General features: G+C 38.4%; 1 protein-coding gene across 3 annotated transcripts in view; it reads left to right on the top strand.

Annotated features, from left to right (window-relative positions):
* Positions 1–18379, top strand: part of MIER1 (MIER1 transcriptional regulator) — a 42800-nt gene extending 24421 nt beyond the window's left edge. For all 3 annotated transcript variants that reach the window (XM_081867232.1, XM_081867230.1, XM_081867231.1), the window contains 9 exons: positions 3598–3718; positions 5183–5247; positions 6409–6481; positions 7372–7523; positions 7950–8031; positions 11263–11357; positions 11716–11843; positions 14367–14506; positions 14830–18379. In XM_081867232.1, coding sequence (XP_081723358.1) covers positions 3598–3718; positions 5183–5247; positions 6409–6481; positions 7372–7523; positions 7950–8031; positions 11263–11357; positions 11716–11843; positions 14367–14506; positions 14830–15155 — 1182 coding nt within the window. In that variant the 3' untranslated portion in view covers positions 15156–18379. The remainder of the gene's footprint in view (positions 1–3597; positions 3719–5182; positions 5248–6408; positions 6482–7371; positions 7524–7949; positions 8032–11262; positions 11358–11715; positions 11844–14366; positions 14507–14829) is intronic.
* The last annotated feature ends 3696 nt before the right edge of the window (positions 18380–22075 follow it).

Here is a 22075-nt window from a genome sequence, read left to right on the forward strand (position 1 = left end):
CAGCTTTCTCAATTTTTCAATACAAACTTGCAAAATACAGTGGTACCTTGGGTTACAAACACTTCGGGTTACAAACTCCTCTAACCCAGAAGTAGTACCTCGGGTTAAGAACTGTACCTCAGAACAGAAATTGTGCGCTGGCGGCAGTGGGAAGCCCCATTAGCTAAAGTGGTACCTCAGGTTAAGAATGGTTTCAGGTTAAGAACAGACCTCCAGAACGAATTAAGTTCATAACCAGAGGTACCACAAAATAGCTCACATCATCTGTATGTGACTCAGGACAGCTTGAGTGATTGGTGAAAAGCTATAGGGAAAGACTATAAGACAAGTTATAAGTATTAACTGAACTTCCATTGTTCTGTTGTTGTCATGTGTTGTGTTCCTCTGTGGCAGTGAAATATCTGGTATATAACTGAATAATTTAAGCTGAAAGAAATTGACTTAATTAGTAATTGAGGGCAATGAAATGATTAGTGCTATGGTTGGAGCACAGGTGGCAGAAGTTTTAGAAAGTATCCAACCTAACAGAGCCCATGTTGCAGTGTAAGTGATGGCAGGGGAAAACCAACCTACTTTTCTGCCACTATTGCATCTGCAAAATTGCCTGGCAGAAGAACTGTCCCAGGTGGAGAGAGATGAGAATTGCTACGAGCACTTCTTGTTTAGATTTGTTACATGCACTGCACTGTCAGGTTACAGTAATACAAAATACAGCATTAAAACTGCTTAAAACAAATTGCAGTCAAAACTAGCATGGCTCCTAGTAATGGATACTTTTCAGTTAATTTTTCCTGCTGACATGGCAGGCAGCTTGACTAATTGAGGTTTACCACTTACATTCTCACTGCTTTCCCATTTGAGGGGATGGGGACAAGGGCTGCGGAGGGAAAGGGGAGTAAGAGAAAATTGCCTCCCAGTGCCCCTTCATGGAAGCCTCCCCTGGATCAAAGAGCTTCTATGAATGGTTGCAATTGGAAAAAAACCAATGGCTAAAAATTTTTGATTTGAAAGACAGTTAAATTGACTTTTTAATCTACTTCTTCATGATGCCTGATGGGTGCCTATTTTTATATGTTTTATTACAATTACTGTATATGTGTGTTTTAAGTTCTATTTTCTCTCTCTGATTATTTGTGTGGGGTTATTGAGTTCTTGTTTTTATTTTGATTATGTATTTTGTGCTTATATATTGTGATTTTATCCTGTGAACTACCCTGAGACCTGTGGGTATAGGGCGGTATAGAAATTTAATTAATAATAATAATAATAATAATAATAATAATAATAATTATTATTATTATTATTATTATTATTATTATTATTATTATTATTATTATGGTACTCTGGGTATGCCATTCTGTATTTTAGAGGTGACCAAAGCCTTTAAGAGATGGCATAGTTCCTGTACCTATGGAGAAGTCTCTCTTATAAGTCAACTTGATCTGTGTCAAAACTGGATTATTTGGGCAAGCTTTCAAGTACGTTCTAACATCTAATCTAGACATGCCATGATTTAGTATCTGGATCTGTTCCATGCTGGTTTCTGGTCTGATTTTGGAATTGAAATTCTGTTGGCCATTCTGGTGGATGACTGTGCACCGGAGATGGGCAGAAGGAGTGAAACCCTATTACTTCTCTCGGATCTCTCAACAACCTTTGATACCATCAAGCATGGTATCCTTCTGAGCCTCCTGAAGTTGATCATGGGCTGAGCTAGTGTGATGCATCTGCAATACATGAATACAGTTTTAGACTGAACCAAGTCAGAGATTTCCAAAAATTTGCAAGGCACAGGAAGTAATGGTTACAATTTTATTGTGCAGTTGTCAGAGCTCATTTAGACTTCTGTTTCTAGCTCTGGGCACCACAGTAAGAAAAACTGATACATTAGAATGTGCTTAGAGGATGGCAGCATGTAGGAAAGGTTGAAGGAACTGGGTATGTTTATCCTCCTGAAGAGAAGCCCAAGGAGGGATATGATAGCCCTCTTCAAATTTTTGAAAGTCTGTCATGTGCAAGTGGGCAAAATAAAATGTTTTCTGCTTCTCCAGAGGACAAGATTAGAGCTACTGGGTTTAAGTTACAGGAGAGTAGATTCATGTGAACATTATGAGAAACTTCTTGACAAGTCAACAAAAGAATCAGTTGCACAAATCAGAGGTGGTAAACTTGAGACCCTCCCATCACCTCTGACCATTGGCTCTGCTGGGTTGAGCTGATGAGAATTATAGCAGACCTCCCCAAACTCGGCCCTCCAGATGTTTTGGGACTACATTTCCCATCATCCCTGACCACTGGTCCTGTTAGCTAGGGATGATGGGAGTTCTAGTCCCAAAACATCTGGAGGGCTGAGTTTGGGGGTGCCTGAGTTATAGTTTAGCATCTGGAGAGTCATGCAATAGTCATCCCTGGCATAGGGGGTGGTATTTGTTTCCTTATAGGAGGTCTTCAAGCCAAGACTAGCTAGCCATTTGTTGTTGTTGTTTAGTCTTCGTGACCCCATGGACCAGACACTCCTGTCTTCCACTGCCTCCCGCAGCTTGGTCAAACTCATGTTCGTAGCTTCGAGAACACTGTCCAACCGTTTGTTAGGGATGCTGTAAATCTGGATGCCCTAGGTCAAACAAGGGATTGGACTAGATCAGTTTTTGCCAACATGCTGGCTGTGGAGGGCACTAGGTTGGTGAAGTCTGCGCTAAATGGAACCCTTCAAACTCTAATTCTGTAACGGTGATGATGTTATATTACATTATTTCAGTAGTTTTGCTTTCTCCTAGATAGATTGTCTCAAAGTGGTGATTTGCCAGCTAATGAACAATACAGACCTACCCTCAGTTATCCATCCCTAGTTACTTCCAGGTTATACTACTGCAGTGCTGTCTCTGTTGGTTTTCCTTTAAAGAAAGCCTTGAAAACCTCAATTAGTAAAAAATGCAGGGCCAGATTGCTAGCTGGGGATGAAAGATTGGAGCATATTCCTTACTTCCCATCCCTAAATCTGCACTTAAAATTGCCAAAAGTAGATTTCAGATTGCAAGTTCCCCCTTTAAAATAACAACATATTAGCAAACAGTAGCTCCTTTCCTTTCCTTTCCTTTCCTTTCCTTTCCTTTCCTTTCCTTTCCTTTCCTTTCCTTTCCTTTCCTTTCTTTTCTTTTCTTTTCTTTTGGCTTCCTCAGATTTAAGCATTGGTTCTAGCCTTTAATGACTTGGGACCAGGTTGCCTCAGGAGCTGTGTTGCTGCAGAAGTTTGCCAGATATTAAGATTAGCATCAGAAGCCCTTTTATTGGTCCTGAGTGGGGATGTGACAGGGCCTTTTTGGTCAGTGGTACTGTGGAATGCCGTCTTTGAGCAGCTCTGCTGTGCCTCTTTCAGTTTTAAAAAACGTTAAACTTCTTTTTTCAGTGTGCAGCTTGTGTATGATTTTAGTCTGTTAATCTGCTTCATTTTTCTTTTCCACTTGGTTTTTAAGGCATCACTTCTTACTGTTATGGGTTATGATGCACTGTCAATTATACCAATTTTATTTTGTACGTTAACTTGTGTAAGTAGGGCAGAAATGATAATCGCTGCTGTCTTGTTTCGTTGTTTGTAAGGAGGAGGTCATAAAGGATTCATCTGGTCAAGAGGATGAGACACAGTCCTCCAACGATGATCCGGTGCCCTCTGCTGTACAGGAGATAATTCGCCCACGGCGGTGTAAATACTTTGATGCAAGTATGTCTTTTAAAGTATTAAGCATTGTCATCTAAACCTGTTTTCAGACATTTTAACAGCTCTTGTAATTTGATCCCATATAAGTGTTTGAGGATTCTCATACCAAAAACTGAATGAGATAAGCCTTTTCCTTACTTCCCATAGCTTAAGTACTCTCACAAGTGCCAAAAGCAAGTTTCTGCTTGCAAGTAATAAGGTGTAATTTTGTTTGTGTTCTTCCTTTTTAAAAACAATTATATAGGCACATTTTAATTATTAATTAATTATTTTAATTATTTTAATTACTAAATATTTTAATTATTTTGTATGTATGCTCTTTGGCAAATATTGGAATTATTAGGAGAAAATGGGGGGGGGTGAGGGGCAGGACTGTAGTGATGGTTAGTAAGCTGTGGAAAACTCATCCTATTTAGATCATTCCTAGACCTTGTAAGATGCATTCTGTGGATGTTAATCTTTTGCTGGCACTTAGTGGGGATAGGAACGCTATGAAATGATGAAACGATTGGAGATTTTGGGCCAGGTCATAAATCTGTAATATACATGTTGGCTTCATACATATAAGGAAATAGCTAGAAATTTAAACATTTATTTGGCAAATCTGGTGAGAGGCAAAGGCAGTGAAGTGAGCCTTTTCTAGTTCCTTTCAGATGTCTGGAAGGACTTCAGCATGTGTGTTGGGACTTGTAGAAATATTTTTCCCCACATTACAATCAGTTTCTCCCTGCCCCCCAGCCCCAGTAATGTTAGAAGCTGGCTTCCTCAGTTTTAACCACCAAGATCAGTGGTTCTTGTTCATCAGACTTGGATACATAGAGGATTCAGAACATGCAGTTGTTTGATTTACAGAAAATGAGGTGCTTTCCTGAAGGTTGAGGTGTCCCTAGCTTCCATTGGAGAGCAGGGTAAGGAAAGGGAAGCTTTTGTAATGCTCCTCTGACCCAAGCCCCGTTGTACAAGTGGCAGTCCTTGCACAATTTCTGGTGAATCTGCCCAGTATTTATTTAGTGGCCTCACTAGAATTAAAACATACTGTTGACAGCAATCAGAACTGTGTTCTTTTATAGTAATTGTCACTAGCTGTTTGGCTGCTAGCAAAAATGGTTTCAGCAACATGGGATGTAATTTTTTTAAAAACCTTTTAAAATCTATTTCAAACTTTAAAATTCATGCTTTCTCTGACTTTGCATATGCAGCTGTTCTTTGGTAAATACATTGCCATGGTGTTCACAGATATTTAAATGACTTTTTACAAATTTGTAATCTGCTTGCTTCTTACAGTTCTTTGTATTACTCAGTAAGGAGATCTCTGCCACAAGTCGTCACATAGAGTTGGTTGTGACATCATGTCTCAATGCCCAATTAACTTTGAGAAAACTGTCTCTAGGATATACTGTATTTGAAGGAATGCGACTCAGAGTAGCTATTAACATTTAAGCAAAAGTTGTTGGTTTTTGTATATAGACAGTGAAATAGAAGAGGAATCTGAAGAAGACGAAGATTATATTCCTTCAGAAGACTGGAAAAAGGTAATACTATATTAGCATATGTGGCTACTATATAAATAAAGAAGGTATTCTATACATTGTGAGTGCCCTTTGGGTGCAGGCATCACAGGGTTTGGAGCTATTTTCAGCTCCAGCTGCTGTGCCCACTAAGGCCATTTCTGGAATGAGACAGCCTCACCACAGTTCTGCATGTTCTGGCCACCTCCTGTTCAAACAACTGTAATGCCCTCTATGTTGGGTTGCCCTAGAAGACTGCCTGGGAACTGCAGATAGTGCAGGATGTAGCTGTAGGAGTCCTTACAGGCAGTTATGTGCAATGTTATGTAAAACCTATTCTGTGGGATCTGAACTTCTTCATATTTGTTACCAGGGCCAATTCTTTGTGCTTAAACTAATATATAAAGCCCTTCACGTCTTGTGGGTACACATTTGTTGAACCACCTCTCCCCATGTCAGCCCACACTCTTGAATTTGGCAGAAAACCCTGCTGGTGGTCCAACTAGCGGCTGCAGTTCACTGAGTGGAGACCTGGTGCATGGCCTTATCTTTAGTGGTGCCACAGTTATTGAACTCCTCCTCCTCTTAGCCATATCTCTAATGGGTGCCCACTGCATGTGAAGGGCACTTGTTCACATGAGCATATGAAGGGCATGCCTGATTCTTAGTCTCAATTTGCACTGTTGAATTGATTGTTGTTGGTTATTTGCTGTTATTTTTATTGATGGCATTTGATTTGCTAGATGGAAACTGCCTTGGGGTTATTTATTACTTTTAAGTAGTATATAAGAAGACAAATCAACTGTATTGTGAAACATGTTTTTGTTGGCAACTTCTGCACCTTTGTGTCACTTTAAAACATGGAAACAATACAACTCCACATCTTTTTATCATCTTTATCCAATCTGAAAGCCGCACACTGAACAATTTTGACAGATAATTGACTGTTCAGAAGGGAACGTTGCTGTCACTTCATAGCTTGTCCACAGGTTAAATGGATGGTGCTACCTCAATACAGAGTACTTACCTCATTAAAGTGAGGTAATTTTCTCAAACTGCATTTTCTCGTGATTGGAGGGGTTCATATTGTGTTAAACCTACATATTTTTTAATAATATACATAGATAGCAACAGATGGGTGCTCAATTACACTTCTGGTTATTGTGAATGTGTTTTTTTATATAGGAAATCATGGTGGGCTCCATGTTTCAAGCTGAAATTCCAGTTGGGATATCTAAATACAAAGAAAACGAAAAAGGTAAACTTTAATTGCTGTTAATGATGTGGTGGTAATTTGATCCAAATTAAGAGATCTGACAAATTTGAGGTAAGATGTTTAGGGGAAAAGGTGGCCAATGAGGTTCATGATTGAGGTAAACTTTAGCAGTTCTCATAATGTTGCAATGTGATTATCACATTAATTCCATTGGTAAAAGTTACTATCCATTAATTTTATCATGTTAAAAATGGTAATGAGAAACAAGCTCATGACCTAGTGAATCTCTATAAGAATATTTTGGTTACTGGAAAACTGCTGTGTAAGGAATATTTATTTATTTAGGCAATAGTATAATTGTATTCAGCTGAATTTCCTGGCCTGGAACTGACAGATGAAGTAACAGCTATTAAGACTCTCATAGTCCAGGGCTTCATCACTGGGCAACACCTGCTGATCTTGTAGCGTTTGGCTCTGGTGGCAGGTGCTGGGGAAGCAAAGATGTTAGAAGTCTCAATCCCCAATGCTTTTTGTCATGAATGATGAGTGAATACTTACTTTGTTCCATACAGCTTCCCATCAGAGCAAAGTGATAGAACTGAGTTGCCCATTTACAAGAGTTAGACTTTGCATAATGTCACCAATGAATATATATCCTTCAAGTTGCCGCCAATTATTAGGGAACCAGTAGAACTCAACTCTTCAGGTTTGCCAGCTTTACAGCTCAGCCCTGTGTTATCTACTCAGAAATATGTCTGGTTTTTTTCGAGAAAACCATACATTCTGTGTAGAATTATTGACAGAAATGCTGTCAAGGAAGTCTGTTTAGCATTTTGGCTTGTTTTGGAGGTAAATGGAAAGAATTTTGGTAGATAGGTTTAAAGGTAGATGATGTTAAGTCAATATATAATGTCTTGATTTCTCTAATTTAGTGTATGAAAATGATGACCAGTTGCTGTGGAATCCAGATTACTTGTCTGAAGAGAAAGTGATTGAATTCCTTAATGAAGCCTCTAGACGAACAGGTGATGAGAGAGGAATAGATGCAATTCCTGAAGGATCTCATATTAAAGACAATGAGCAGGTATTTAAGACACTTGGAACTCTTAGTGGCTTTAAAATTCCTGGTGGTTATTTTGTTGCGTGTCACATTATACTCCCTCATCTTGGCTGCCTAATGTTTTTGAGTGGTGCAGGATTCAGAATTTTATATGTATTGGGAAATATGAAATCTATGTTCCTTACCTGGATAGCTCAGTGGGTCAGAGCATGGTGCTGGTAGCACCAAGGTTTCAGGTTTGATCCCCGTATGGGACAGCTACATATTCCTGCATTGCAGGGCGTTGGACTAGATGATCCTCAGGGTCCCTTCCAACTCTACGATTCTATGATTCTACAGCAGGATCTGGCTTTGTCTTAACACTGGATTTTAAAAACAGAAACAACTGATTTTGTTCCAGTGTTTTTAAACAATAGTTGAGAAGATCATAATTTCTTCCTTCTTTCCCAGGCATTGTATGAATTAGTGAAATGCAATTTTGATATAGAAGAGGCACTAAGAAGATTAAGATTTAATGTAAAAGCAGCCCGAGGTATGTATATTTTATCATTAAAAATACCTTTAATGAAAACAGCCAATTTAAAAAGCTTCCTAACATTACAATCCCATTAAGAGCCCTTTAATATATCAAATATATATCTTCCATCCATCCATTATTTTAGAGATCTTAAAATAATTCAGTTTAATATTTATGGTTTTAATTTTTTTATTGTAAATATTTCAGTGAAACAAAATAAATGAAAAAATGCAAAAGGAAATGAAAGGTACATTAAAAAAATACAATAATTCAGTTTACTCTTGAGAGTTTTCCCACCCTTCAGGTGTACTTATTAGTTACTATTATGTTGATTTGTAGCTGTTTGACTGATGGAACCCTAAGAGTACACATCAATGGTTCCTCGTTATTCTTGGAAAATAATGACAAGTGGGGTGCCATAGGGTCTGTCCTGGGCCTGGTGTTATGACTTGAATGAAGGAATAGATGGGATGCTCATCAAATTGCAGGTGCCACCAGAGTGTTGTACGTGTGCCCCCTAGGGTACATGAAAGGGATTCAAAGGGTGGGCAGCATAATTTTTTTGTTTTACTTCATCATAGGTTTTTTTAGCTGCATAAAACAATTCAAATATAAAATAATATTATTAAAACTACCCCCAAATTACATTCGCCTGAGAAGGTGGTGCAGTGGTAAGACAAAACTCAAAAGGCATATACGATTATTTTACTTTTCGGAAACGCTTCCTCAGAATATAGAATCAGCATTCAAAATGGCTTTAACAGGTTGGAGAACTGGGCCAAAACTATCAAAATGCATTTCAGTAGGGACAAATGTTTAAGGAGGATATCAAAAAGCTGGAATCTGTGCAGAGGAGGGCAACCAAGAATTATCAATGGTCTGGAAACCAAGCCTTAAGATAAACAGTTGAGGGAGTTGGGTATGTTTAGCCTTGAGAAGAGAAGACTGAGAGGAGCTAGGATAGCCATCTTCAGATATCTGAAGGGCTGTCACAATATGGAACAAGCTTGTTTTCTGCTGCTCTGGAAGGTAGAATCTGAACCAAAAGATAAAAATAACAAGAAAGGAGATTCTAAATAATCATTAGGATGACTTTTCTGACAGTAAGATCTGTTTGAGATTGGAATGGACTGCTTCAGAAGGTGGTGGACTCTCCTTCCTTGGTGAGGAATAATCCGAGTTTGGGTGGCTATCTGGCAGAGACGCTTTAGCTGCCTTTCGCTAGATGACCCTTGTAGACCTCTCCCAACTCTAGAATTCTGTGATTCTAAAAGTTCTAGTTTCTTTAAATATAACTGAGTCCTCGTAAAATTGTCCAACTATAACATATATTCAGGTAGGTAGCCGTGTTCATCTGACGCAGTCGAAATAAATAAAAATAAATAAAAAATTGTCCAGTAGCGCCTTAGAGACCAACTAAGTTTGTTCTGAGTATAAGCTTTCATGTGCATGCACACGAAAGCTTATACCCAGAACAAACTTAGTTGGTCTCTTAAGGTGCTACTGGACAATTTTTAAAATTAATTTATTTCTACAACATATCTGACTAAGTAGATTTGATACGGCAACTATGCACACATCTGTCTCATTCATATATAAAGTGGAGGTGGGGTTAATATATACTATGTTGTAATACTGTTGGGGGAAAACAACTTAAAGATTAAAGCAGCAGAATACAACATTTGATGTGATCTGGAAATTAGATAAGATTGCACAGGGTGCAACAAGGCAAGCATTTCACTCCCCATTTGTGCTTTTTGTGTAATAGTAAACAATCCTCTCCTGTTCAATCTCTCTCCACCCATCCCCCCAAAGTTATGGTTAAGAGATGTCTGCATATGACTATGTATATTGGCTAATTTTTTGACTTAGAGCTGAGGCACTGTTAGTGGGTGGGTGGTTCCCTATAGACCAGATGGATGGGAGGTTGCCTGGTCTTGATGAGGTTACACTCCCTCTGAAGGAGTAGGTCTGTAGCTTGGGGCTAGTCCTGGGTCATTTGCTGTTGGTTGAGGCTCAGGTGGCCTCAGTGGTGTGGACCACCTTCCATCAGCTTCTCCTGGTGGCCCAGCTGCACCCCTATCTGGACATGGATAGCCCAACTTTAGTTGTCTGTGCTCTGGGAACCTCTAGGCTAGATTATTCAAACTGATGCATTGTACATGGGGCTGCTTCTGAAGGCACTTTGGGAACTTCAGCTGGTGCAGAATTCAGTGGCTAGGGTGATCATCAGGACAAGATAGCTTGAGCATATAATGTATATCCTCACCCATCTACACTGGCTGCCAGTTAGTTTCTGGGCCCAATTCAAAGTGCTGGTTTTGACCTATAAAGCCTTGAATGGATCAGGAATGCAATAATCTCAAGGACCACCTCTCCCGATACCATATTGCCCTGAATATAAGCCTCACTTTTTTTCCAAATTCCAACTGTTAAAAGTTAAGGTGTGGCTTAAATTTGCAGCCTTACAAAAATGGGCTTTGACAATATCAATGCTGAAACAGACATACGGTAAAACGGAACAAAAAAAAATATTTTTTTTGCTGATTTGTGAGCTCAAGACTGCTCATTTGCCATTTGCAGGTGTGAGTGCCTATGGAATTGTAGCAGTTGAATAGCAATTTGCCATTTGAGCAATTGTATGAGCTTGCAAGATCAAAGGCTTAAATGGGCTCGGAGTTAGAATTCTACCAACCGCAGCAATTTTAAGCCTGTAACCCAATTTTAAGGGAGCGGCTTATATTTGGCTATTGTCTTTCTCTCTCCCCCCCCCCCAAAAAAAATTTTAAAGGTGTGGCTTATTTAAGGGTGCGGCTTATATTCAGGCCAATACGGTATATACCAACCTGGACTCTGTGAACATCATCTAAAGCCCTTCTTTGTGTATTCTATGGCCTTTTCAATGTTTTCTTGTTCTTGGTTTATTATGTAATTTGTGTTCTCCTTTTGTATTTTTATGTTGTGAACCACCCTGTGATCTTTGGATGAAGGGTGGTATACAGATAAACTAAATAATCAATTAATCAATCTTTATTACGGTCCAGAGACCCAACAAATCATTACAAATCAATACACAATTCATACAGCCTACCTCCAGGTTAATCCAGCATTTTGTTTAGAATATAGGGCTCATTTGTTCTTGGACAAATGCTAGAACGTTAGCAGTAGCAAAGTTTTTATCGGTGGTTGCAAGAACTAAATAATAATTTCATTTATATGCTTTTGTATTATATTTCTTAAATTCAGAGGAACTATCTGTCTGGACAGAAGAAGAATGTAGAAATTTTGAACAAGGATTGAAGGCTTATGGAAAGGATTTTCACTTGATTCAGGCAAATAAGGTTAGTGAATTGGGTAATGATTTAAAGACCAAGTGCAATAAACCTGGGTGTAGAACAAGCGACTGAGTAATTCAGAGCAAAAATTGCCTTAACGTTCCATATCTGCTTCTGAGCAAGACTGTGCTATTTACCCTATCTAGCTTAACATGTAATGTGGTGTTTTGGGAGGGAGAAGCAAGGGCAGTTTGCTTGGCTGGTCATTCAGGGGCACTTGCCTAAGGCGTTCGGCAAGGTGTTAATCTGCCTAAATGTCCCCATTTTGAACAATCCCTCAACTCCAAGTCTTGTCATCTCAGAGTGTGTTTCATAAGTCTATATAGAAAGCAGAGTAAGTATTTGGTTTACTCATTTTTCAAAGGTACGGACAAGATCTGTTGGAGAATGCATAGCATTTTACTACATGTGGAAAAAATCGGAACGATACGACTTCTTTGCTCAACAGACCCGATTTGGTAAAAAGAAGTACAACTTGCATCCTGGTGTAACGTAAGCTGTAATCAATTTCGGTTGGTTTTGTGTTTGTGTAGAAATGGGAAATGGATGTGTGCTCTTCCTAGTCAGAGTTCCACTTACAAGAAGCCGGGTCTCTCCTAAGTCTAGCTTTTGAATCTAGGTCCCTCTAAGTCTAGCATTCAGTTAGATTCTGATCTAAGTCCAGCAGGCTGGCTCTCCTAGCACAGCAGCACTTGTCTGTCTTTTATAGTGCTTTTTGGCCAGGGAGCCCTCAAAGTGGTGCATAAATACCTGGCAATTATTATAATTGGCCGGCTTACAGCATATCTAAAAATGGTAAAAACATCAAGCATTAAAAACCTCCCAATAGGACAGTACCCAGCAATGTAATGTCAAACCAAGGGAGTAGAGTTCCATGAAAAAAAGTAGCTGGCATAATTGTCTCCAAGCAGCTTGATTTATTAGACTTGTTAGTTGCTTGTTACACAGAAATTTGCTGTGACTTACAGCAAAATAAGCATAAATAAAACACATTTTGGAGTGAGTGAGCTTGATGGAGACTTCAGTTTAAGAATGTGTATGCCACCCTCCAATGGAAAATGAACAGGGTTGCTTACAAAGAAGTATAAGACACATAAAGAACAGATATAAGTGGCATAAAATACCATAAAAGCATGGGGAAACTTTAAAGGTGTTTTGCCAGGCACTGCCAAGCCTTCCTGAGTTTCACAGATGGTGTAGCACCAATGGCAAGAAATAGTTGATGTTGTCTTATGAAGTCTTGTTTCTTTATCAAGTATGAACAATATTTTTTCCAGTTGTGCAGTACTGCTTCTTTCTACAATTGATGTCCTTGCAAAATTTAAAATTAATTTGTACATATACTGCTGTGCGCTTTCCACTAATGTTTGTCTTACTGGAATGATGTTCTAGAGCAGTGTTTCACAACCAGAGGCCATATGCCCCCCCAGGATATTCCAGTGGGGCACAGGTGAAAATCGCACAAATGGGGCGCCACAGCACGAGTGGCCACAGCGGGAAGTGAGAACTGAAGGGGGGGGGGGAAAGCATTTTTTAAAAAATACTTATTGGCTGACTATCCGCTTGGTCAATCACAAGTGAGTAAGGGGGTGGCCTACCGGGCCTAGTGCTCCTTTTTGCCCCGTGCATTTCTTGGAGCAGTCCTGGTTTCATTTCCAGTAGAGAGGGCGATCACTCTACTCCCGTTTTGACTAGTAGAGCCCGCGATCCAGAGCCCCCATGTCGGGTAAATGTGGTAGTGGGGTGGTAATGGGTAGGGCTGGGCGAGCTGCTTGGGCCCGGTGGCAGCCTGGGCCTGACTCTGCAAGCCACAGGGTGCAATCCACCCCAGCCCCACGTGGAGCAGAGCTGTCTGCCCAATTCTGCAAGGCATGGGGAAAAATCCACCCCAGTGCCCAGCTGAGTGGGGTCGTCTGGTGCTACTAACTTACATCAAGTAAATAACTGTCTACTCAGAAGAACGCCACACTGAGTTCAGTGGGTCTTACTCCCAGGTAAGCATGAGGCTATAGTGTTTTATCTAGGCAGCCAGGGCTCCTCCGGATGACAAGATCTTTTTGCTTCAGATCAGTGAGGACCACTTTCTTTTTAAAATTCTCCCAAATATACAGAATATATATATACTGTGTATATATATACCATATATACTGTGTGCCTTTTGGATTGTATCTGTAGGTTTCCCCCCTGTGTCAAATAACTGGGGTCAAATAAGTATTTTTAATTTTTATAAGACATGGAATGTGGATCTCCCTCGGGATGTTCTGGACTCAACTTCCTTGGAGGTTTCTAAGCAGAGGTTGGATGGCCATCTGTCATGGATGCTTTTGATGTGTTTCCTACATTGCAGGGGTTGCACTAGAAAGATGACCCTCGGGGTCCCTTCCAACTCCAGGATTGTATACTTTTCTGCTTCAACAATATTTCATTATGTTCCTATCATTTTATGTAATTGTATTTTGTATAAATTATAAAAATTTGTAAAATATGTAAAATTCTGTTTACAAACAAAACATTTAAATAGCTACCTTTCTACCAGTAGGAGGGGGGGTGCGCATGGGTGTAGCCAATATTTTTGTTAGGGGCCAGAACCTCACATTGGTATTGATTTTTTTCACTTATTTATGGGGGGCAGCTGCCCCCCTAGGCTATACCCATGAGGGGCCACAGGAAGGAAACAAGATCAGAAGGGGGCCACGGTCAGAAAAAGGTTGGGAAACACTGTTCTAGAGCAAGAGTGGACAAACTTTTTTGTGGGTGGGGCTGGGGGAGTTGAATTTCCTCAAGGGTAACCGGTCAGCTGCTGCATACCAGCAATGGATGGGATCAGAGCCCAAAGTTGGGTGGTCTTACCCTCTTTTCTGTTTCTGCCACCCACATGGTCCTATTTCTCCCCTTTTGCCACCCTGTTGATACAGCACTTTGAACAGAAAATGAAGATCCTGGTAGCAAACAATTGTATTAAACTTCTCTGCTTTATCCATGCTGAAGAGCAAATGTTTTCTTTCTGCCTTTAAGGGATTACATGGATCGACTCTTAGATGAAAGTGAAAGTGCTGCATCTAGTCGGGCTCCCTCCCCACCTCCCACAACTTCTAACAGCAGCACCAGCCATTCGGAGAGAGAGGACAGCACAACCAGCAGCAGTAATCAAAATGGTATGTAAAATTTCTATGTCCTTGGTATACCTGAAATCTCTTAAACTAAACATTTTTCCAAAGCTCATTGCAGATATCCCATGGGCATTGTGAACAGTTCTATAATCTACACTTGATTCACAAACACACATAAGTGGCGTGGTGCTGTAAACTCAAATGGGAAATTTCATAAACTAAAGTGGATTGCGGCAATTATATAGCCTCTGTAATGGTAGAATTTACTTATGTTATGCCCGTAAATGGTCATAAGTTTAAGTACTTGTTCCAAAATGCAATTTTACAGTCCTTTCTCATAGTCTTTCTTTGTTTTCTTTATGATATAGGTGTTTCCACTAATGGGCCAGGTGAACTATCAAGTAAAGAAGAAGTGAAAATTGAGGGATTGCACATAAATGGACCAACAACTGGCAAAAAAATGCCTCTTGTGGATCTTGATACAAATGGCTATGAAACTGAAAACCTTTCCAATCATTCTAAACTTGCTCATTCAAATTCAAAGAATGAAAATGATCCTGAAGAAAAAAATGAAAGACCTGCAAAGAGGAGAAGAGTCAATAGTAATGAGAAGGAGAGTCCAGGTTCCTCAGAGATTTACCCAGAAGCAGTGACCCATGGAAAGTTTGATGAACAGGAGATGGTAGATGACTGAATGTTTGGCTTTATTCCTTCAAGCAATTTTTGGGGTGTCCAAAATTTTCAGGGTTGGTAGGTTACCCTTACAGATTCAAATCCTTTAATATAATTTATTGAGATTTTGAAATACATTTTGGTTGCTTCCTAATCCTGACTGAAGAAGTTACAGCATACCTTTCAAATCTTGAATGATACATTTAATGGGAGCACGTTCTCTTGAAAAGGACTGCTTCCTTAGCATTTCAAGGAAAACAGACATAAACTACTGTGCAAAATACACTCTGAAAAGTCATCAATGTCAAATTCCATAATATTGGATAGTAAAATTGTAAAGCAGGATTCATAAAACAAGTGAGGATCTGATGATAGTTTATCAGTCCATAGGAAGAGAATGGTGGTTAAGGAATGCCTGTAAATCCTGAAAGTTGTATGTGAGAAAATATTTTTTTATATATAGAAATATTTAAAAATAAACCAAGTCAGGTTTGTATATGTAAAATTGTTGACATCAGTGATGTCTTTCCATATTCTTATCTGGATATAAGAGATACATTCTGTATTTTTCCAGATTCTTTGTAGCCTTTGAAAGATTTTTACAATACTTAAGTCATGATTGAGCTGTAATTTCTAAATACAAGTGTGTAATTTTCATAACTTGTACAGTATGGTAAACTTTTACGAGATTTGATCTGTCAGCTTCATTTTATTTTGCTAAAGCTTTTTTATTAAAAAAAAAAAAGAGTAATAGTCATGTTTCAGAAAGCGGTAAAATTTTTAAATATTTAAAATTCACACCCAATTATGAATACCATAATTTTTCAAATTTCTATCTTGAGACAAATGGTGACTTAGAATTTTGGAATTTAGGACGATGCTTTGATTGCACAAGTGTTCTTGCTTTTATAATTCTTTTTCAGATTTATTTTTATGATGAGACAACCTTAAATGCTTTAATGTTGCTAAATCTTGTTAGCCAAGGTCAGGCATTACATTGTTCATTAATTATTTTTACATTTCAGTGAGCACAGTATAGTTGTGAAATGGGTCTGGTAGCCTTGATGAGGAACAAATGCACAGCTCATATTTGGGCCTGATCATACATTCCAAGGAATTCACTTGGATTTATGCTGCTTACTGTTTCTTAGGAAGCAGAAGAGTCTTTGAATAATTATTGCATATATATGTATGAATATGCCCGTGTCTGTGAGGTACTGTAAAGGCTGGTAACCTTTTTAAAAAAATAATTTGCTTGACAGATGTCCTTGACAATGTGGCAGGAATAGTCCCTGTAGCCATGATTCCCATCCTTAAGAGGATTTGGATAATGGCCATGGTAGAGGTTTGCCATGTTTGTCCCTTATTGCCATGTAAAATGACTCATTGGAAGTATTGTTTTTGTTGCTTTTACATCAGGCTATCTGTAGTTTTCTCCATCTACTTGTCTTGAGTCTTGCTTTAAAGGTTACAACCATGCTGTTTCAAGTTGGCCCGATAACTCTGTAACTTGGCAAAATGTGTGATGTTTGGTCTTAATTATGTGAACCTCCATTTCATTGTAGATGTCATTTAAGTTATTTAATTATTAATAGAGCCCCCTGCTTTCTCCTGAAATGTTTTGGCAGAATGTGTTATCTAACTTACAGGGCTAATATTTATTGTCTAGAGCTCAGAAGCAGTGTATCTCCCAGCAGGCATGACTTGCCTCTATAGATTAAACCCTTCATCTTGTAAACTGAACTGTTTTTGGGAGGTGACATAGTTGGCAAAACCCAGATTTGTTAAATATGGGAATCCAAAGTTTTCATAGCCTCATATCAAAGATTGTCTCTATAAAGTATGTTAGAGCAAGGCAGCACAATGCTTTTAGAAATCTTATTGCAACTATTTTTCTTCCTTACCTATATATCTTGCAAGTGGAAATGCTTGCAATACAATTCATAGGAAAGTTTCTAAGTATATTGTTCTCAGGCTTGTAAGTAAAATATAGCACTGTGTACATTTTCAGAAATTTTACTTTGGTCTTTGATCTTACTTTCAATGGTATGCCTAAGAAAAGTCCTGACATTCCATAATCAATATGTAATGCTCAGCTGTTCATTAAGTATTTAATTGTAATGTGCATTTTGTTTATCCAGGTGTTTATACAATATTTTATTCATGTTCTTTAAAATGCAGCCACTATAACTTGATAAGACATTGCACTAGTAGTACTATTTAAAATTCTAGTAATATAGTAACCTGTTCAAGAAGCTTTCAGTTCTGTTTGGAAAAGGAAAAAATACTGCTTCCAAATTGGACTGAAAAGTCAGTGCAGCTTGTGTATAGTAATTGTAATGTATATTTTTAAGCACTATTGTGTCATGATCCATGAAGTGCATTGCGTGAAGTCTGAATCAAACCTTCAATTCAACAGGTCTGACTGTTGGACTTTATAAAAGGGTTTAAAGTGATATTTTGAAAGAAATTAAAAATTTGCAAGTTAGTTTTTATAAATTTTTCACATAGTACTTTTGCACTGTTGGTAATCCCTGTGTCCCTTCCCTAGTTCGCCATCTGCAATTCTGGAAAAGCTGATTATAAAGTATTTTTTTAAACACATTGCTTACATAAATACAACTGAATATATTAAGAGTGGAACTTCTGTTTCTTTTAAGAGAAGCTTGTGTCACTAAAGCTTGTGGAACTTTTCTGATGGTGTATTTGGACTATTCAGTAGTAGTCTTCACAGCCTTGCACATTGAACTTTACATGTGTGTTATACTGATGTATCATTAACATTTCAAAACAATTCAGGCCAGGAGAAGAGATTCTTGAAGCCATAGCTCTAGGCTTACTGTATGATCCGCCATGACTTCTGTGTTACAAAGCATTATGGGAAACAACGGAATCCATCACTTATTGACATGCTGCTGGGGTCTTGAGTGACAATAATTCAAGTCAAATGCTATTCAAACAAAATTCGCTATTGAACTGGTGAGTAGAATAGTACACCTGTATTGTGATACACCAACCAGATATACTTATTTGCAAACATTACCAGTAACACATTTACCTGTTACTGAAAAAGAAACTGGTTTTGATTCTGATAAACCCAGTAATAAAACCAACAAATTTTAAAACTGAGACATGGAAAAATTGTCTCAAAATTTATTTCTAAGCCAGTACAAAAATACATATGGACATAAAATTCCTTCTGGTTTCCTCTTACTTACAGTATATAAAGCCTACAGAATATACATTTTTTTTTAAAAAGTTGACCCTTAATGCTACAATTCTCAATCATGTAAGTAAATTCTATATATGAAAATAGTTCAGAGGAAAATTAACAGCATAGAAAATAAACTAGTAAGAATTTTGTTTTATCTTCCCAGTGTATGTAGTATCTTCTAGAACTTGGCACTGCAAAGTTTTTACAAAATGCAAATGCATTCAGAACAATTTTACATGATTTTTTAAAAAAATCTCTGTAACAAATACCCTGAGAGCAACTGCCTCAGTACAGCAGATTAGAGAGAGAGAGAAATACAAGAATTTGATTGTATCAGGAATTCATTATACATAGATGACATTTTCTGTAGTCAGGCCATGCAAATACTCTTATTTGCACAAATATTTACATATATTATTCTCTATGAACTTGTGTTTTGCAGCGTTTGGTACTTTTAGGCAAGACTCTTGTGCAAGGGAAGAAAGTAAGACAGGCAATGATGTGGTGAGTAATACCATACATAATTGCTAGAGTTGTAAAATTTATGTGGTGTTTGTTTGAAGTGAATGGAATGTCTTGTATTCTGCATAAGAAGCCAGTATAGTCTTTCCTAAAAAATGAATACTTAGGCCGAATTCTCAGTTGTTTAGATTTGAAGTTGGTATGAGAAGTGAAGTATTATAAAGTGGCTATAGGTAACTGCGACTCTGATAAAGTTCAAATCCGACAAAAAAGACGATACACACCATTCATTTCAATGAGGCCTAAAAAGCAGCTACAGGACTCTACTGAAATGAATGACATTATTGCAACATGACTATCTGGTGTGTTCTTTCCATTGTTTGCGACCAGTGATTGCAGCTGTAGAAGCCCAACTCTCTAAAAAGCAAGTATGTATGAAGTGTGCAACTGGGGCTTATACTGTGTCCAATATATGCATGCACACACAATATGTTGAGGTTAATGAATGGGAACAGGGTAACAATTAAACTGTAACATGCAACTTCAGATCAAGGTGGCTCTTTAGTATTTATGTATCTAGTCTCCTGTTTTCAGCCCATAATATATAACTGTGATCGAGAAACCTCAAACTTTAGGGATTTGAGGGGAAAGATGTGCCACAAGAAAGGGGAAGATGCTGGATTTATGGATTATATTTTTTATACTGCTGCTTCACCTTATTTAAGATTGGAATAATACAGGAAGGTAGACTTTATGGAATTAACAACCCCCCCTACAGTGGCTTTCATAACACAATCTTCTGAAACAAAAATAGACCAAATGCTATTGGGCTATTGGTGTGCAACTGCCTTGCTGTTAAAATTTACCTCCTTTTTAAGTCTTCTCAGTAGCCAGCAGCATGTGCATTTTTCCTTTTGGATAAGGCGTGTTCATATTCAAAGCATTGAAAGGTGAATTTTTTGAAATGGGTGGGAAAGGGCATCACACACCAAGAAACTTAATAAGGTTTATAAAGGTTTCCCCCCCCCCCCAGTGTTCTGCAACATGAAAGGTTCTGAACAGGGCAGAATGCATACCAATGCCTAGAAGCAGAGAAAAAGGTAACATATGCAGATTCCAGAGACAATATGTAATTTTGCAACAATAATTTGACTGAGGGTCATGGCTTCAAGCCCCATGTTGGACAAAAAGATTCCTGCACTGCAGGGGGGTTGGACTAGATGATCCTTGTGGTCCCTTCCAAATCTACAATTCTATGTGTGTGCATATATGTAGGTTGTGTTTACACATGAGTATGTTTTAGTCTGAATGGTTAACACTCTTCCCCTTACATTGGAAGGAGTAACAAATCATGAACCCTGGCTTTTACATCCAAGCAGAGAATTGAGTGTTGGACTTGGCTTACCAGGATTGCTGGTATGAGCTTAACACTAACCAGGGATCACTGGTTATTGTGCTAGAGGATGAGCAATCTGTGTAATCACAGTACACAATTAACTATGATTTATTATATGCAAGCCTGGCCCAGTTTTATGTTGCATTAGATTGTTTCAAATCATGCTTGAAAGTGCACCGGGCCTTGTCCTCTACAATCTCAAAAATCTGTTTACTGGCTGAACACAGTGGCGTAGCATGGGTTGTCAGCACCTGGGGCAAGGCAAGTAATTTGCGCCCCCTAACCCTAACTCCCAGATGTTGCGCCCGGTCCCCCCTGCACCCCCCACGCTACGCCACTGGCTGAAGATTTCCAGTTGTTGGGAGTTTGGCTTCAATGCCTGGTTTAGCTCTTTGCTTCTTCAACAAATGAAACCTCCCTAAACTTTGCAAAATAGTAATTGTAAAATTTATGTCACCTTTATTCACCTTTTTTAAAGTGCAGAATCTGGATTGAATAGAGACTTTTACTCTGAAAATAAACATGTACTGAAGTTTAAACACTGTAAAAATCATTGGTAAATGTCATCAACTAGGTGATGACCTACACCCAAAGAAACCAGTCTGATAAATTGCTTCTTTTGGGACTGCAAAGGTAAATCCCAGTATTAGTCTTAGTTGCATCACCAACCTCCATTTGATAAAAGGTTCATAGGACGTGGGGGTTAAGAGCTGTAGCCAAGGTTCCTTAAATACTGTGCTTTACTAAATGACACTTGAAGGAACATGATACACCAAGTCCTGAATGTATGAAGTGGAATGTAAAGTTAAGTATATGGAATGTGTTAGTTTTCGCTGGTCCAAAGTCTGGTCCAGATTTCTAGCTTCCGAGCTAGGTTTGCAGCTTGGATGCAGAAGTTTTTGGTGGTTTAGGATGATTTTTCTATTAATACACTTTTCCTTGATGCAGAGAGAGAAACTATAGTGGAATTTTCTGTATCTTCTCCCCAGAACTCATTTTATGAAAGTTGTCTTGTTGGCTTGCCCTTTAACCAAAGTTAAGGAAAACAACCTCTGAATGAGCTACCATCTTGAAAATTGTCACCATGGAGTCTAGATTAGAACCCATTCATCTGGCTCCTGAGAAGAGGCTGGCTGTTGCCTCACCTGGCTTTAGTGTCATTAGCGTGTGTGGGCAGGCAGCAAAGTTCCTATTTATGTTGAAGTGCTTCTGTTGGCTGCAGATCTTGAAATTTCTCTTCCACACCTGATGGAAATTGTTGGTGATCTCTCTACCTATATAATCTGATGCTTCCCTAATTAGCAAAGCCAATTCTATTTTGCATTTTAGTTAAAGGCATTTAAAATCTCTGGCACTGAGAGATTAGCTGTAGTTCTCCTGTTTTTAACTGACAGAATATATTGAATATATTTATAAACCTTGTGTTCCTCAATTTCTCGATCTAAATTTCTAAAAAAATGTATTTTCAAATTATTTTTGGAACTTAATCATTTTTCTTAAGAAAAATGCTGTTAAATACTGTTTCTAATAGAACTTGGGAGTTTCGGCCTCTCCAACCTGCATCAGTACTATTATACTTTTTTATTGTCGGTTAGTCTTGGATACACAGGGTGGAAGTACCCAGGTGGGCAAAAATGCAAATATTACAAATAACTTTATTAAATATAATTATTACAAATAACTGAATTTGTATGGCACTGGTTCAATATTCTTTTACATCTGAATTGTCTTTAGCTACTTAGTCCCAACAGTTTTGGCTACCTAGTTACAATGTTTTAAGTTATAACTTGCTTAGAGTTAGATTCATTTTTACAGATGAGTCTGAGCTTAAAGGGGGATTCATACTGGGGGCATTACAATGTTATGAAAA

Source organism: Podarcis erhardii (assembly GCF_964252035.2).
Source record: "Podarcis erhardii genome assembly, chromosome: 6".
Taxonomy (NCBI): Eukaryota; Metazoa; Chordata; class Lepidosauria; order Squamata; family Lacertidae; genus Podarcis; species Podarcis erhardii.